At 34.0% G+C, this 16,119-nt stretch overlaps 1 protein-coding gene across 2 annotated transcripts in view; it reads left to right on the top strand.

Annotated features, from left to right (window-relative positions):
* The window catches only part of LOC115881087 (protein abrupt-like), a 103,524-nt gene extending 88,715 nt beyond the window's left edge, over nucleotides 1–14,809 (top strand). The window contains exons 8-10 of one of the 2 annotated variants that reach the window (XM_030898463.1): nucleotides 9,091–9,367; nucleotides 10,026–10,214; nucleotides 13,700–14,809. In XM_030898463.1, coding sequence (XP_030754323.1) covers nucleotides 9,091–9,367; nucleotides 10,026–10,214; nucleotides 13,700–14,174 — 941 coding nt within the window. In that variant the 3' untranslated portion in view covers nucleotides 14,175–14,809. Of the gene's footprint in view, nucleotides 1–9,090; nucleotides 9,368–10,025; nucleotides 10,281–13,699 lie in introns of both variants that reach the window. The other variant, XM_030898454.1, reaches the window with a different exon arrangement.
* The last annotated feature ends 1,310 nt before the right edge of the window (nucleotides 14,810–16,119 follow it).

Below are 16,119 nucleotides of genomic sequence, written 5' to 3'. Positions count from 1 at the left end.
AGTCTTTCGGAAAAACGCTTGGATAAGCATAATTTATTTGGTTTTTTTACATATTTTGAAATTTTTAAAAAATCATACAAGGTGTTCCAAAAAGTTGGGTAATTTCTTAACCACGATTCTGCTTAAACTGCTTGACGTAAAAAGCTTATTTTTGGCAAACGGATTTTTCGAAAGTCAAATTCCAACGAGATGAAACTACCCTTCAAATATTACCAAGTTATATAATAATATCGCCATATTGTTTTTTCTCATCCTGACATAAATGTGAGAAAATTTCATCCAGTTTGTATGTTAATGGAATTCTTGCTTTGCTTTATCATCACCAGTTTTAATGTTTATTGATTAAAAATTTTCATATTGCGTAAAAAGAAACTACTATAAAAAATTACTAACAGAGATTTTTTTAGAAAATTTTATGCTCTACAAGAATCCGCGATGTAAATTTTTTTATCGTGAACCGTTTCAAAGTTATGGTACTTTTAATGGAAAAAATATTTTTTTACGTGTTGTTTTTAAATGAAAAATTTTGAATTTTCATCGACACCTTTTTAAATTGAGCTAAAAATCCAACAAGTCAATGAACTTTAAATTTATAATTCATGAAAATTTTAAGATGTCTGTTTTTCATGCCGGCCAATGTATATTATACCGTATGTTCAAGGAAAAAAAACGGTGTCAAAGAAGGCTGAGAAATGACAATCCTGGCGATGTCAATCCCTGGACGTCATTTACAAAAAATTGACATAAAACTTTATTATAGACAACTTAAAAAAGGATAGAACGTTTTCAGACACAAGTAAATGAGGTCTAGAGCTTGACCTCGTCAAAATTGTCATCGATTGTCATTCCTGTGTCGTCTTTTACTCCGTTTTTTTTTCGATCGTATGATATAATAATGAAAGATAGCATGTTAGTTGATCGATAAAGTACCACCTAAATTTAATGAAGATAGGTACTTTTATTTACAACAACATAATAATACTGACGTTACTAACTTTTAAAAAATTTGAAAGTATCAAATTATCAACATTTTTCCCTCTTCCATTTCCCTCACCCATTTCCCTCACTCGGTATTTCTTATTTCTCGCCTCACTTAATTAAGCAAAATATTCTTCAATAATATCTTTATTCAATACTTATCTAACATCAACAAAGATAACCAAGAAGATTAACAATAATAATTGAAGATTTTAATACATTTATTTGTTGAAGGTAAAAATGCTAGTCTTCTTAGTCTTCTTTGGAAAAGCGAAGAGTTTGTGATATTTTGATATGTCAGTCTTTTCCCTTAATTCTAGCATTGTCCGTATCATACTGTATGTAGCCCAAAGAGTAGATGGCTTTTTCTGCTTTGCCATATCGCTAAAATATGCCATCAAGACTGTCTCCGAAGCAATATTCTTAGCATTTCTTTCGGCACACCATTTTTCGTATACTTTCAATGCTACTTCATATCGCCCCCTACTTTTCTCTGGAAGTAAACTGGCTTCTGCTCTGTTTGCAGTTTCTGTAAGTTCTGGTGGAGTACCAATATTAAAGTAGTCTTCATTATTAGAACTTTCCGACACCATTCTGGCTTTCTATGTTATATAAATTCGAAAAAGCGAACGAGAAATTCAAAACTGTCACTTAATTGTTTGTTTTGTTGTTGAAGGTTTGCGCCATAACAACCATTGGTACCGGTAACTATAGATATGGAAATGCCAAAACAGAAAACGACAAATTTTCGCATATTTTTTTTTTCAAAATAAAATACTGTCCCTATTTTTTTAATTAATGATATGGTTGTAAATAAAATAGTATACAAACCTCGGAGGAAAGTTTTCATTATTGTCTCGAGATATAGTTAATCTCTCGACAGTAATGAAACACTGCCCTCGGTATGTAATATACTATTAAAGGCTTATCAAATTATATCCCTTTTTTAGACAATCAAATCAACTTAAGTAACAGAAAGACCAACCGAAATAAAACTCCAATACCCAATCATTTATCATTTAACAACTTAATTAACTCTGGCGCACCCTGTACGCATTCTCCCGATAAAAAAAGATACCCTCCTGTTTCTATTACTCTCGTTTTCAATACCAAGCCTCGTTTCGGGGTCTCAAACCGATTCCATCATCAATTAATCGACCCGAATGCCTTTTCTCTTTCTGGGAAATTACCCCGTCGTCCGCCCGTACCCCCGCTTACCCTGGTATGGTATCAGCCGGTAATGTAGGGCGCTCCGTCATCGGCATTCGTGTCTCAACACCATAAACGCTCTATTTATTGCGTTCATGTTCGATAGTGGTTTTAAGTCGAGTCTCCCCTAGGTGTATTTTAAGAAAGTGCCCTTGTGCGTCTAGTTTTATGTATATTTTTAGGGGTGAAATGCGTGAAAGGGAAGAAATATTGCCTAGAATGTAAAAAGTTTTAACTAGTGCAATTATATAGTGATATTTATTTTGCAGAATAATTGACTAACTTTTAAAATGCCAATGTCAAACAAACATCTAAATAATATAATTAGACATTGATGTATAGTATTTCCAAAGTCAATTGGATTGATTATATTTGAGGGTTGGAAGCTTTCATAATTTCACCACAATACACCAAAACCTTTCACTTTTGCACTGGAACTGGACACGCGTTCGGCTAACCATGTTAGCATCATCAGCAGATGATTAAAACTAAACTAATACCTATCTACAAAATTAAGCGTTCATATATAGACGCTAGCATCGAAACTACAGCAACAGGAACAGAGATTTATACCTATGTTTTTTAATTATTTTTTCAACTAATAAAGGAGAATATTATTATTAAATTGAAAACAATTTAAATATTTTAATTAGCGATGTAACTTCAATATATTCAATCACAGTTTTGTTGTCGAGACCATTTGCGTTCAATAATTCCATCAAGTAGCCTAAAATATGTGGAATTGGAGCACTTGGGAACAACTAAGATACATCAAAGGAGACCAACATTTCATGTTATATTTTTAATTTTGTTAATGAACTCTATATTATTTTTAACTGAGAAAGAGGGTTCATGATTAATTAAATTTTTTAACTCCCTTGATAGCCATTTTGTGAAATTATAAGTCGGAGAACCTACAGCCGGAACAATTGGGCGCATAGATTTATCCAGCTTATGAATTTTTCACAGTACTTACTAAGTACAAGTACCATCGATGTGTTGGACTATTTAACGTTAACACTGATGTTAAAATTCATCGAATATTACTGGTGAAATATCGACGTTTTTAAAAAATCGATAAAAACCCATACACACTAGTATAATGTGACATACAAATTCGAGATAGTCGGTATACCTCTCTATCTACTATCTATCTCTCACGAATACGATTTTCTATTTTACAGTATTATTGGCGGGCGAATTGTGATATGTATTATTAAATACTAGCCTTATAGGAGTACCACTACATATAAATGAGAACTTAAAATACTAGTTTTTTGTGTATTTAAAGCAACGAATAACTTCTGTATATGTATTAGAATAAGATTATTTGTATTGATAACATTATAATAACAGTCCTTGACAAAACGCCAGGTCATTATTAAGCCCTAGCTAATATTTATATAGTTGTTGTTAACCTTATATGTCCAACAAAAAGCAACTAAAAGTGCAGCGAAACCTTTGGCATTTCAGATGCCACGACGGCCGGCTGCGCGAGTCCTTCAAGCACCACGACACGCCACAACGCCAACTTTAGAACAAGTCTGACGCTAGAGCCCTACACTCGGCCCTCTACAGGCAACCCTGCCAACACGGACGTCAAGCACGAGTGTCCTTTATGCGAACGAGTACTCCCGAACGTAATCCAAGCTAGACGACACTTGGACGAACACTATCCGAGAGAGAGCACTGTTTGCCCAGTGTTGGATTGCAGGAGGAGGTTTTCTCATCCGAATTCCGTACGGAATCACATGAGGCAGAAACATGGCGAACAGTGGGTGACTATGAAGCAGATCAAATGGAGTCTCTAAAGTGACAGTGATTGGTTATAAGTGGCTAGTGAATTGATTGGATAGTGACTAGTTTGCAAATTGACATCTTCTCTTGCAATTAATAATACTTAAATTTCTAACAACAAAAAACAAATAACGCTTTATTGTGCAAAAAGCCAAAATAGCTTCATCGACAAAGCATTTACAAAACAAACAAAAGCACAAAAAAATATACAATACAAATCATGCAATTCAAAAAAATTTAAGTCATTAAAATTACAAATAGAACACACAACACAAAAAAAGGCGTACAATAAAATTCTACAATAGGAAGATTGTAAATAGATATAATTTTAAGAGTTATAAAATACTAAATACTTGACTTTCGACAGTGTGTGGGACGATCAAAATTTTAAAATTCAAAATTGTTCATGATTTAACATCAACAAAAAAGTCGTTTACCGCCTCTCTCCAGTAAGTATGATTTCAGAGCTTTGAGAAATGCGGGAAAGAATGACAGCGACTTGATATTCAAAGGCAGATGATTGTACATTTTTTTGGCATTTTACAGTATTCAACTTTTAACTTTCTGAGCTCGGGGTTGGCAGATAAAGATCGTGCTCCGCATTCCTAAATGGATAGTTATGAGATGGCCTTTCGGGAATAGCAGATATGTGCTTGCGGATTAAGCAAACGGATTCAAAAATGAATAAAGAAGGAAGAGTCAATATTTTGAAATTTTTAAAGAAATTCTGGCAGTGAGTTCTACTGTTCAGTCTCAATAAATATCGAACTGCTCTCTTTTGAAGTCTGAAAATTTGATCAAATTTTGTTGCGCAGCAAGTACCCCAGAATGGAAGGGCATAACGAAGATGTGACTCAAAAAGGGCATAATAGATGTTGATAAGTTGTTAATTAAGTTAATAATAATTCTAGATGTTGATAAGTTATGTTCCTTAGAAACTGATCTTAGCGCAAAACAGGCAGCGCTTAGTTTCTTTGATAGAGCTTCGATGTGAAAGTCCCATTTTAACGAGTTGTCTACAACAAGTCCTAAGAATTTCACAGAGTCCAATAGTGTCGTTATTAAGTACAAAAGGTTGTATAGTACTTTTATATGACGAAACTTTAGTTTTTGATAGGTTGAGGCATAGGAGATTAGAATCGCACTAAGATTTAATGGTGATATAGCATATAGTATCATATAGTGCCGTAACATCTGGGCCGCTCCAAGTGAAACTAGTATCGTACTAGTACTATCGCAAAGAGGCAGATTTTACCGCTAATGTCTAGATTTCCAATGTCGTTGATAAACATCAGAAACAAAATAGGGCCAAGTACTGAACCGAGTATAGGCTTACAAGAAGACATAGACGTATCAATCCTCACAAGCTGCCTTCTGTTGCGAAGATATGACTTAAGCCATTCGAGCGGCACTCCTCTGAAACCATAGTATTGAAATTTGTTAATTAATATATTATGATTTACACAGTCGAAAGCCTTAGAGAAATCACAGAAAATTGTAGCTGTAGAGTGATGGTTATTCAGGCTAGTGTATAATTCTTAAAAAGGTCGAACATAGCATCATTTGTGCAACTGTTGACTGACAAAAGTGACCAAATATATTACTCCAAAATATCTAGATAAGCTAGAGGGTAATTCCAATAAGAATTGTTAATTTTTAGACTATATTAGTCAGGCTGTGATAGAATTCATTAGTGTTTGATGACTTCATCATAGAAATTGGAATAGTAGTCACTTTGATGAATTAAAAATTAAAGCATTAAATTTTGAAACATTTAAAATATTAGATCATGAGGGATATTAGATAAGCTCTTCGACATACCAGTGAGTAGTAAATAGTTAACCAGTAAATACAGCTAGATATATTTTTTTCAGGTTTTTTAATTAATAGTAATAACACTACTGTCACATCCTTTCTTTAGACAAACTATATTTTTGAGTAATAGTTGTTCTATGATGATACTTATCAAGATTTTAAGTTAAAGCTTTAAAACAAGAATTACTTTTGATAATGGAATTTAATACTTACTTTACCTTGAAAAAACGAAACTAAGATTTATTTTCTATGCATTATTTACAAAGACGTTAGTGTGTTTTAATATCTTTGATTATTTATAACAAACTATTTTACATTTTACAACTTTTTAACAATATTTTTGTATAATTTTTCTGTTACATACAGTAAAAAATTGAATGTTGTACCACAGCTTTACGTTGGACAGCCGGTTATTTAAATATGGAACATTGCGTACCTACATAGATATTTCACTTATGTAACAAGTCGGATTCTAGACTTCAATGAAGCTCCTCTTATAGGAGCCTGTATACTCAAAAGCTAGTAAAGATGACCAGCTGGTGGTGATAAGCTGTGGTTATACATTTCTTCGCGAAGCTTATTTACTTATTTATTTAATTATTTATTTTATCTTATTTATTTAATATACACCATTCAACAGCAAACTGGTCGTTCTCCATCAATTACAAATTACATATAAACAAATTCAGAGACCACAAAATAAGTAATTATAATAAAAGCTGGCAAAACAAAACATGTACAAAAGTAAAAGCAACAACTGATAGATCAGATCAACAAAACAAAATTGACAAAAAAAATGAAAAGTAATTAGTGATAGGAAAAGCCGATTAATTTCAATAATCGAGTACTCGAGTTTCAAGCGATTGCAATATCCGAGTGATCGCTCGAGCGAAATATTACTCGTATTTAAAAGTACGGGTTTTCACCCGTCGCTTGTTGTAAGTACTCGTTAACGCCAAGCGCGAAGCAGTAAGTTGTGTGCGCAGTGATGAATGGCAAGTAGCAAGCGGCGAGCGATTTTCTTGATCGCTTGGTTTAGTTTATTTCGAAGCATTGTCGATGTAGGTCGCAAAATTTTGTCCCTCAGATACGGAGCGAATAAATATATAATATACGACGTCGTATAAATTTGCTACCTGCAATATATGTAGAAAATTCACTCGGCTTTTTATCGAGTATGTCACATTAAAATCGGATTTCAATTTCACTTGTCACTTGCATCGCTCGTTCATAATCGAGCGATGTCGGTTATTTCAATAATCGAGTACTCGAGCGAATTTTCGCTCGAGTTATCCCATCACTAATAAGAATGTCTCACGTCTGAGTTCACTGGTAACTTCTGTATATTTAAATTGTTCATATTGTATTATAATATGTATTTATAGTATGTATATGTATAGTATATAAATTACAGCTATTATTATTTTTTAAATAACTTATCAAGCTATACTTAAATAAAAGAAAACGCATAGATCTCATATATTCCCATACATACTCATAGGCGTGTTTCTGGGGTTGAACTATACTACCATTTAAAATACTTGCACTTATTTCTGCGACACCCTGTATATAATAAAGTAGACTTTAAAATATAAAATTTATTTTTAATAACTAATTATATTGCTGCTTACAGTAAATAGCTTGTATAAATAAAACTTCATGGCGTCAATTATAGCCTTATATATAAATAACTATGTATAATTCAAACAGTTATATAGAATCAATTAAAAAAATGTGTTTTCTTTTATCAAAATAAAAGAACAAAAATGTACATATCTATTTCAAAATATTAATAGCATAGAAAAGCTCCCCATACACCAGAAGGTTTGGCTTGCGGGTTTCGCCTGCGGATAAAAACTTTGCATTCGTGGGGCAAGCCTGTCACAGGCCAAATCCGCTGATTTGATTAGTCTAAAAAACGAACGGAAGATACGCTCTTTCTTTCTAAGCCGCAGTTTTTATTCCGATAAATATTTATCTGTATTAAAATTCCTATAAAACGTCGAATTTTGTCCCAAACGAGAATATTTAATCGGACAAAGATCTAATCGGCAGGTCAAGTCCGTAGACCAAAATTCGAGAGTTTTGGTACGTGACAGGCCGCAGGTCCGATCTTTTGGTGCATGGGGGGCTATAGATCTTGTGACGCTTTTAAATCCATTAAACATTAAACATCTATGTACCTAAAGGAAGACATAAAAATGTATTATCTAGGCAACGAAATATATGACTGTGGCGCATTGTTAGTCACATAAGTGTCGTATTCAAAGACTTATTTAAATATTTTAAAATAAGGGAAAATAAAGTCTGGACCACGGAATGTATTGTATAAAAATTGATACCATCTTGCTTATTTACATGTATATAAAATGATCTCTTTTCAAATATGTACATACACATCAGAAATAAAGATTTAGTTTTGAACTTACGTTTGTTTAATATTTGACTTATTATAATCAAATACAATTATTTCTTTACAGTTTATCATATATTCATTTTATTTCTGGTAAGGACTATGCCATAAATTTAAAATTAATATAATAGTAATAAATATATTAACTCGAGTTTGGAATTGTTAGAAGCATATATTTTTTTAAATCTTACATTGTGTTTTTGCAATATGCTGAAATGAATAGTCAGTGATATGCGATATATCTCGCCAAAACTCTGTGTAAATTTCAAAATTAAAGAAATTGTCAGTCCAAAATGATTAGGTATTTGAAAACTCAACATTTTCAACCACTTTCAAACCAATATTAGGGATTTTAGACATGAAAGAAACATCTACTTCCAAAAACAGATAGACTGACTGAAAATTTTCATATTCGTTTTTAAAGGTCAATATATTGTGTTCTAGGGGGCCGATTTTGATGATTTTTTAACCAATTTGTAGCTAAATTATACGCCAAAGAGTTAAAATACCCCAATAGAAAAAGTCCAATACTACAAATACTCGTGCACAATGATAAATGAAACTGCCGAACAATATTACAAGAAATAAAGTACAGGATTGAGATAGCCAGAAATTCTTTTTTAAACTGATTAATTGGTATCATAAAGAGAGTTTCCTCTTCCCATTACAATCTATATCTATGTAAACCATTCCACAGGGTGTATCGAACTTTTACGTCAAATAATTTAGCTACAAATTGCTAGAAAACCATCAAAATCGGTTCACCAGAACAATATGTTTTTTTTAAACTTTACAATACAAGAAAATTTGAAGATGTCTGTTTTATCTTTTAAGTAATATCATAAAGAGAGTCTTATTCCATGCTTTTTTCTTTTCAGTTTCAAGACGATCGTTGGATATGATGCGAGTGAGAGCCACAGATCCGAGACCCTGTCCGAAATGTGGTAAAATCTACAGGTCCGCACACACGTTAAGAACACATTTGGAAGACAAGCACACGATATGTCCTGGCTACAGGTGCGTATTGTGTGGTACAGTGGCCAAGTCCAGGAATTCCCTCCATTCGCACATGTCCAGACAGCATCGGGGGATCAGTACGAAGGATCTTCCTGTGTTGCCGATGCCAGCGCCATTCGATCCGGAACTGGCTAGCAGGTAAACGATTTTCAGTAGAATAGGTGGATGGTTTTAAAAGTATTTAGTCTCTTAAAGCGGGTTACACACGTCCAACTGGATTGGTCAACGATAGAGCTGAAAACCTAATCGATTGCTAAGTCAGAGGCTGCCAGGAGATCTACAGCTTGTATTGAAATGAAATTTTGTGGGCATATGTAGGTTGATTTAGAGCATTTTTTTTAAAATATGGAGAGTTCTACAGGGTGTCCCTAAAAAAGTTACTCATCAAAGTTGTGTTTTTTGTAATGGAACACCCTACATATTAATATACTTCTTTAATGAAACTCACCTTTATTTTTCTTATAGAATCCGAAAATCAATTAATATATAGGGTGTTCCATTACAAAAAAACACAACTTTGATGTGTAACTTTTTTTGGGGGCACCCAATAACTCTAATATAATATACCCTTAAGCCTGTAAACTTTATATTTTTTAAAACAAGCTCTAAATCAACCTACATACGCTCTCAAAATTCCATTTCAATACAAACTGTCGTTCTCCTTGGAGCCTCCGCGTCGTATGAGAGGTGCCACCCTGTATATTGTTCTCCTTTTTTTATCACTCAACATAAATATTCTTATATGTTTTTTGTTTTTTGTCCTACTAGTAGTATAATAGATAAACTGACTTTATAGGTTGCTTGCGAAGGCCGGCGTCAAAATCAGCCCCGCCGAGCTGCGGGCCCGAGCGTCTCCCACCGGACCTCGGCGATCCGACGTGAAGCTGGACGCCAAGAGCGCCTACTCGGGGGCGGCCTCGGAGGCGGGCAGCTCCATCTGCGGCGACAACGACCCGGAGGACTTGACGGTGTCGCAGGCCAGCAGGTACGGGCCCGTCGATTTCGCGCTGTCGCCGCCACTGGGCCACCAGAACAATTTTAAGCCGCACAGGTAGTGTGTTGGGGTTGGTTGGGGTAATGCCGACGAGTGTTGGTCAGTGTTAGCCGGTATTAGTGTATATAGAGGGTGATGATAAGATCGATGTAAACCATTGGAGTTGTGAAAATTATGCAAGTTACAAAATTCTTTAATCCCCGTTCCAGTTCAGTGCCGGAAACATTGCGGCCTGTGAGGTTTATTGTGTTTGTTCCCTTTCTATGTCTGCATCCATTCCCCTATCCCTGTATCCTGCACCAACTTGTGCAGGTGCTTGATAGGATGGTAGCATAGTTCCTCCGGTTCTAGCCTTGCGTTTCCAAATAAAAAGTGTCGCTTGCGATCCAGAGCCTCGTAGTGATATATTGTGTGCTCTGTTGTTTCAGGATCTTTAACACAGACAAGGATCTGCAGCGGAGAATTTTATTTTCTTTGCCTAATTTGCTCAAATACTCTAGGCATTTTTTGACCAACGTCGAATATAAGACAGGATGGCTATTGGTTTCCGATATTTCCTTTTTTTTTCGAGTGCAAAGGGTGTCTATAGATTTACTTCACGATGCTCATTGTCTCTCTGCCCTTTCTTTACAACTTATTACATTTCGGACTATCCGATATATTATAGCTTCCATTGTTCTTCCCCTTTAACTAAGTACATCATAAATGCGGGTAAGTCAAAGTCTCTGTCGGTTTCTATACGGAATTGTTCCCTAAAAAAAATCTTGACCATAGTAGATGCATGATGCACTATCAACCCTACGACGATCGTATATTAATATTTTCTAAAACACCCATGGCCAGACGATGCTTGACTCATGAAGTAATCGACTTCTTGTCTGTTTAACCATAGTTGTATGTCGGGTATTAACCTGTATGTTTATCTGCCATATATTCCGTTATTCCATTTCTCTTGCCACTGTTGGGGAAGTTTTGTCCTTACTAGATTTTTACCCATCCCATGGTATCTATCATATCGTTCCTGTATGAGCAGATCAATAGGCGCTATTTCAGCTATAAATCCTATAGCCTCCAGATACCGTTTTGTAAGTGCTGCATATAATAGACGTAATGCGTTGTAGTCTGCTTAGTCTTTGCATTAGCTTGCGATTGTTAGTAGTTTCTATCTAAGTTAAGTTGTACGCATCTACAACTTTCCTATGACTTGAGATGACATATAATCCACCACCTCCACTTCCTTCATAAAAGCAAAATAAAAACACTAAATCACCACAATACACCAAAACACTTTTACTTTTACACTGGACGCGCGTTTCGCTAACCATGTTAGCATCATCAGCAGATGATTAAAAACTGTTTGCAATCAAGTTTTTAATCATCTGCTGATGATGCTAACATGGTTAGCGAAACGCTCGTCCAGTGTAAAAGTAAAAGTGTTTTGTGTATTGTGATGATTTAGTGTTTTTATTTTGCTGTGTAACACCAAAGGTTCCAACCCATCAACTGTAATCCTTCATAAAATCCTACTTTCTTCTTTACTGCCTTTACCTCTGGTATCCTTCATATACTGAGTTTGGTTTGGTTTGATTGTGGTCTCTACTCATTTCTGCAGCCTCTAGTAACGTCAAGCGATACAAAAATACGAAGTGGGCTTTCTGTATAAAATCCGTTTCTCTCCTTAGCTCCTGTTTAATTAAGTTTTGCCTCTGGTATGGTTTACATTCTGAGTTACCGTGCTCGCTTGATAGTTAAGTTTCGCTATAGGTGTTATTTAGTTACTTTCTTACCATGTTCTAATACTTCCACTATCTTAAAGAGGAGTTGTGTGCCCCAACATTTTAGGTGACGTTTCTGTTTCTTTCGTAGTTTTTAAGATATCAGTAGTGGGCATTGAAATTATTATCACTCCGTATACACTTAAATAATAATACTTATTTTGATAGCTAATCTTATATTTCAATATCACTGATGTATAAATAATGTTTTAAAAATTTCGAAAAAAATGCTAAATAGAGTTATTCAGGGGAATGTTAAGAGACACAATTTAAAAATATTTTGAATATACAGGGTATTTCAAAAACGTGTGGCGGTTATAACATAACTGTATTCATTGTGGTAGAAAATAACCAGCGAAGCAATTGTTTGTGTATTATTTTCGACTGTTTTAAATGGTTTAACCTATACGGGGTGAGACTTAAACAACTGCAAATATTTTCAGGTCTGGTAGATCTCGATAAAAGAAACTTATTTTTTCTTTGCCGTTTTTCAATTTTTTTTGCCGTTTGGAAATTAAAAAAATCATTTATTTTTAATACATTTTGAGAGGTTTTTTTGTGGATACACCGGGTGTTTTTTTTGTATTTGCATCCTCTTTAGTGCCGTAACCATAGAGTAAAGCCGTTACCATGGTAATTTCAGAGATTAAGAATTATACCGTGGAAAAATTTGCTGTGAACGAGCAGTTCTAAAAAGTTTTCTAAAATATACAGGAAAATTTAAAAGAAAATGCGCGGTTTTCAACATCTTTTTTTTTAACTTCATGACGTGTTCATGAGGTCGAAATATATATACCCCCTTAAAAATATTCGCATTTATTTAAAACTCACCCTGTATATGATTAATTTTTGAACGGTGGAATAGTTTCGTAGCTTCTGTATATGTTTACTTTTATTCTCATGATGCAGATTTTTTTCAGTTTATACACTGCCATTATTCTTTTGTAAAAACTTGCTGATTTTTTTCATGCTTTTTTGCTTAATAAGAAACTTGCACGTTAAGCTATATTAGTGATATTGAGTATTCGTTGGTTATACCATACGATCGAAAAAAAAACGGCGTCAGATGGCTGGGAATGACAATCGATGATAATTTTGGCGAAGTCAAGCCCTAGACGTCATTTACTTGTCTCATACTTTTCTTCTTATTCTTTTTAATGCTACCTGTTGGACTAAGAAAATTGTTTTATATTGAGTAAAAATGATTTTAAAATGGTGCAGGTTAGAAAATATTTTTTAGAAATTTTTTTCAGAAAAAAATAGATTTGTGTCTGAAAATGTTCTATCTTTTTTTAATCTTGATTTTTAGTGTTAATTTTTAACAAGTTTTATGCCAATTTTTAGTAAATGACGTCTAGAGATTGACCTCGCCAAAATTATCATCGATTGTCATTTCCCAGCCGTCTTTGACGCCGTTTTTTTTCAATCATACGGTACTAATATCAGAGTCTATTCAGTACTAGTACGTTTCGGCCTAGGGTTCGTCACCTACTTCATTTATTCTTAGCGAGTAGTCAGAATATCAGACTTGTTTGATTTTTATAACCAAGCCTCTCCATGGAACAGAGAATCTGATTTCTTTGATCATACGATAAGCGAATATCTTTTATTAAAATTAAAAAGTTATTGACTACTGCTGAATAGGTTGTGATAATATTTAAACCAAAACTAACCTACTTAGTCAAAATATTTCTTTTCCAGGTTCAACATAGCCACCGGCCAGGCCGTCGCGGCCAAAAGCATCGATTCCCTCCAGCACCTCTCCAAAGAACCCTACCCCGCCCCCCTGGCGCCTCCCGTCTCGGCCGCCAACACCACCGGCTCCGCCATCTTGGACACCTACCTCCAGTTCATCACCGAGAACAGCGGCATGATGGGCATGATGAACCCCGAGCAAGCGGCCGCCGCCATGCAGGCCGCCAAGCTCGCCCAGCTCAACGCCATGGGCATGGACAAGGTGGCCCAGCAGCATTTTTTGGAGAAAATGCACCAGCAAATGCAGAGCGCGAACGATTTGATGATAAAAAGGAACGATGAGATTAGGAGGAATGACGGGGAGCTTATTATGAATGATAGAAATGAAAAAGATCATGAGGAAGGTGATTCTTCTGGGGGTGAAGAGGATGATTACAGTGATGAGGAGATGGAACCTGAAGGTGTTAAAGCGGGAGATTAAGTAAACGATGGAGGTGTAGAAACGTAGGTTTTTAGTGACGGTTCAGTTAGTGCCGTTGGTCTTGCCATAGAACGCGTGTATAATTCCATCCCAACTACCTCAGTTTGAATCTTGTTAGAGTATATTTATTGTTTTTTTATACGTATATTTTTTTCCTCGAGAAATATTCGCGATATTTGTTGAAATGAATAAGGACAGCAAATTAAGGTCTTTTCATTAGCATATATCGTGTAGATTTTGTGACAAAGAAGATAATCTACTTTGACCGGCAGGAAATAGAATCAGGAATTTCAACGTTCAATATATTTTGTTCTAATGAGCCGATTTTGATGATTTTTTAAGCAATGCGTAGCTAAGTTACTTGATTTTTTAGATCCTTCCTTAATTTAAAAATAAAAGTCTCATTTGTCTATTATACGAGGGAGAACAAATTGTTATTTTTTTGGCGAAGTTTGAAAATCGTTTAACGAAATAAAAGGTATTTAAAAAGTATTTTATTATCAAAGTGCAATTCTTTTCGATAGTTTGTTTTCTTTTTGGTTTATTTCAATATCTTTATTTTTGTTGGAGATATTTGTTTTTTGAAGATGACGAAATCTTCTCTTTTAACTAACTTATATTTTTGTTTAGTTTAAAAAAGTGAGTAGAAAATATTTTTTCATTAAAAATACATCCTTGCCAGAAATAAACATAAAGATTATTATAAAAAAATGAGTCCGAGACGATTTTAGAAAAAAATATATATTTCAGGAAGGATAAAAAATGAAGATTTTAATTTTCTTTCCTCCGCTAAAAATCGGCTTTTCGGTTAAGAATCATGATCTTTTGATTTTTTTTGAAAATGTCAAAAACCGTTTGAGTTAAAGAGCTAAAAATTTAGATGAAATATTTTGATTCAAAACCAAATCGATCCGCTGAGTATGAGTCAAAAAATCCGCCGGGGCAGATTTCCTATAATAATCGGGCTATACCCTTTTATTATTACTCTCTATGTGTTGCATATAAAAAACTTTATTTTATAAAGGATAATAATGAAATCCCTAAAAAATATAAAAAAACTGTAAAAACAGCAGTATAAAATAAACAATTAGGTCACACTTTAAAACTAATAACCCTTAGTACACTAGAACAAAATATATTGTACTTAAAATGGCATAAAAATTATAAGGTTTCCGTTCTTCATGCCTGTCAGTGTAGAAAAGTAAAAATAGTCCAAAACGATACTTAATCACAATTCCATCCGTCTACCTCAAGAACGAAACAAACAAAGATAAACGGAAGAAAAATAATTAGTTTTTAGAGTACGCCCAGCAAAATATTAAGGGTTATAAAAAGTGTATACGGTCATATATGAAACACGTTTATACCTCTTCAGTGCATTATACATATAGTTATATATATTTCGAGTTGATGTCGTTTAGAAGCCTCTAAGTAGTGTAGTATTTCTATTATTATTATTTTTGATGAAAGAGTATATTTTCTAAGTCACGATTAGTAATTCTTTTACCTAAGTTATTTTAATTATCTGTAATAATAATATAAGTTGTTTCTCTATATTTTTTTTGTTCTACTACACTTTGTCAAAAAGACACAAAAATTTCAATAATGTGGAAACTATTAGTAAATAATTTTTATTATTTAGGTTGCATTCAGAATCTAAAAATTATTGGAATACATTAATGGTTTCAATTAGCGTAGATATTTGTTACTCTAGTACTTTTTAATTAGTAAAAAAGCTCACAAACTTAACTTTTTCCACTTAAATATTATAATAATAATTGAAAAAGCTGTTGCGCATGTACCAGTAATGTCATTTTAGCCTTTGATTGTCATCTGTCAAAAGAAGTGAGGTTAGAAATAAAAAGTTTTTTGTTTTATCAGCTAGTTAATTGACTTTATGGATACGTACCGGGTGGCCAACTAAGAATGGACGCCGGCTGTATCT

This window comes from Sitophilus oryzae, unplaced genomic scaffold (assembly GCF_002938485.1).
Source record: "Sitophilus oryzae breed Bouriz unplaced genomic scaffold, Soryzae_2.0 scaffold_1107_pilon_pilon, whole genome shotgun sequence".
NCBI classification, from domain to species: Eukaryota; Metazoa; Arthropoda; class Insecta; order Coleoptera; family Curculionidae; genus Sitophilus; species Sitophilus oryzae.
Note: the sequence above shows the minus strand (reverse complement) of the source record. Positions and strands in the feature narration are given on the sequence as shown.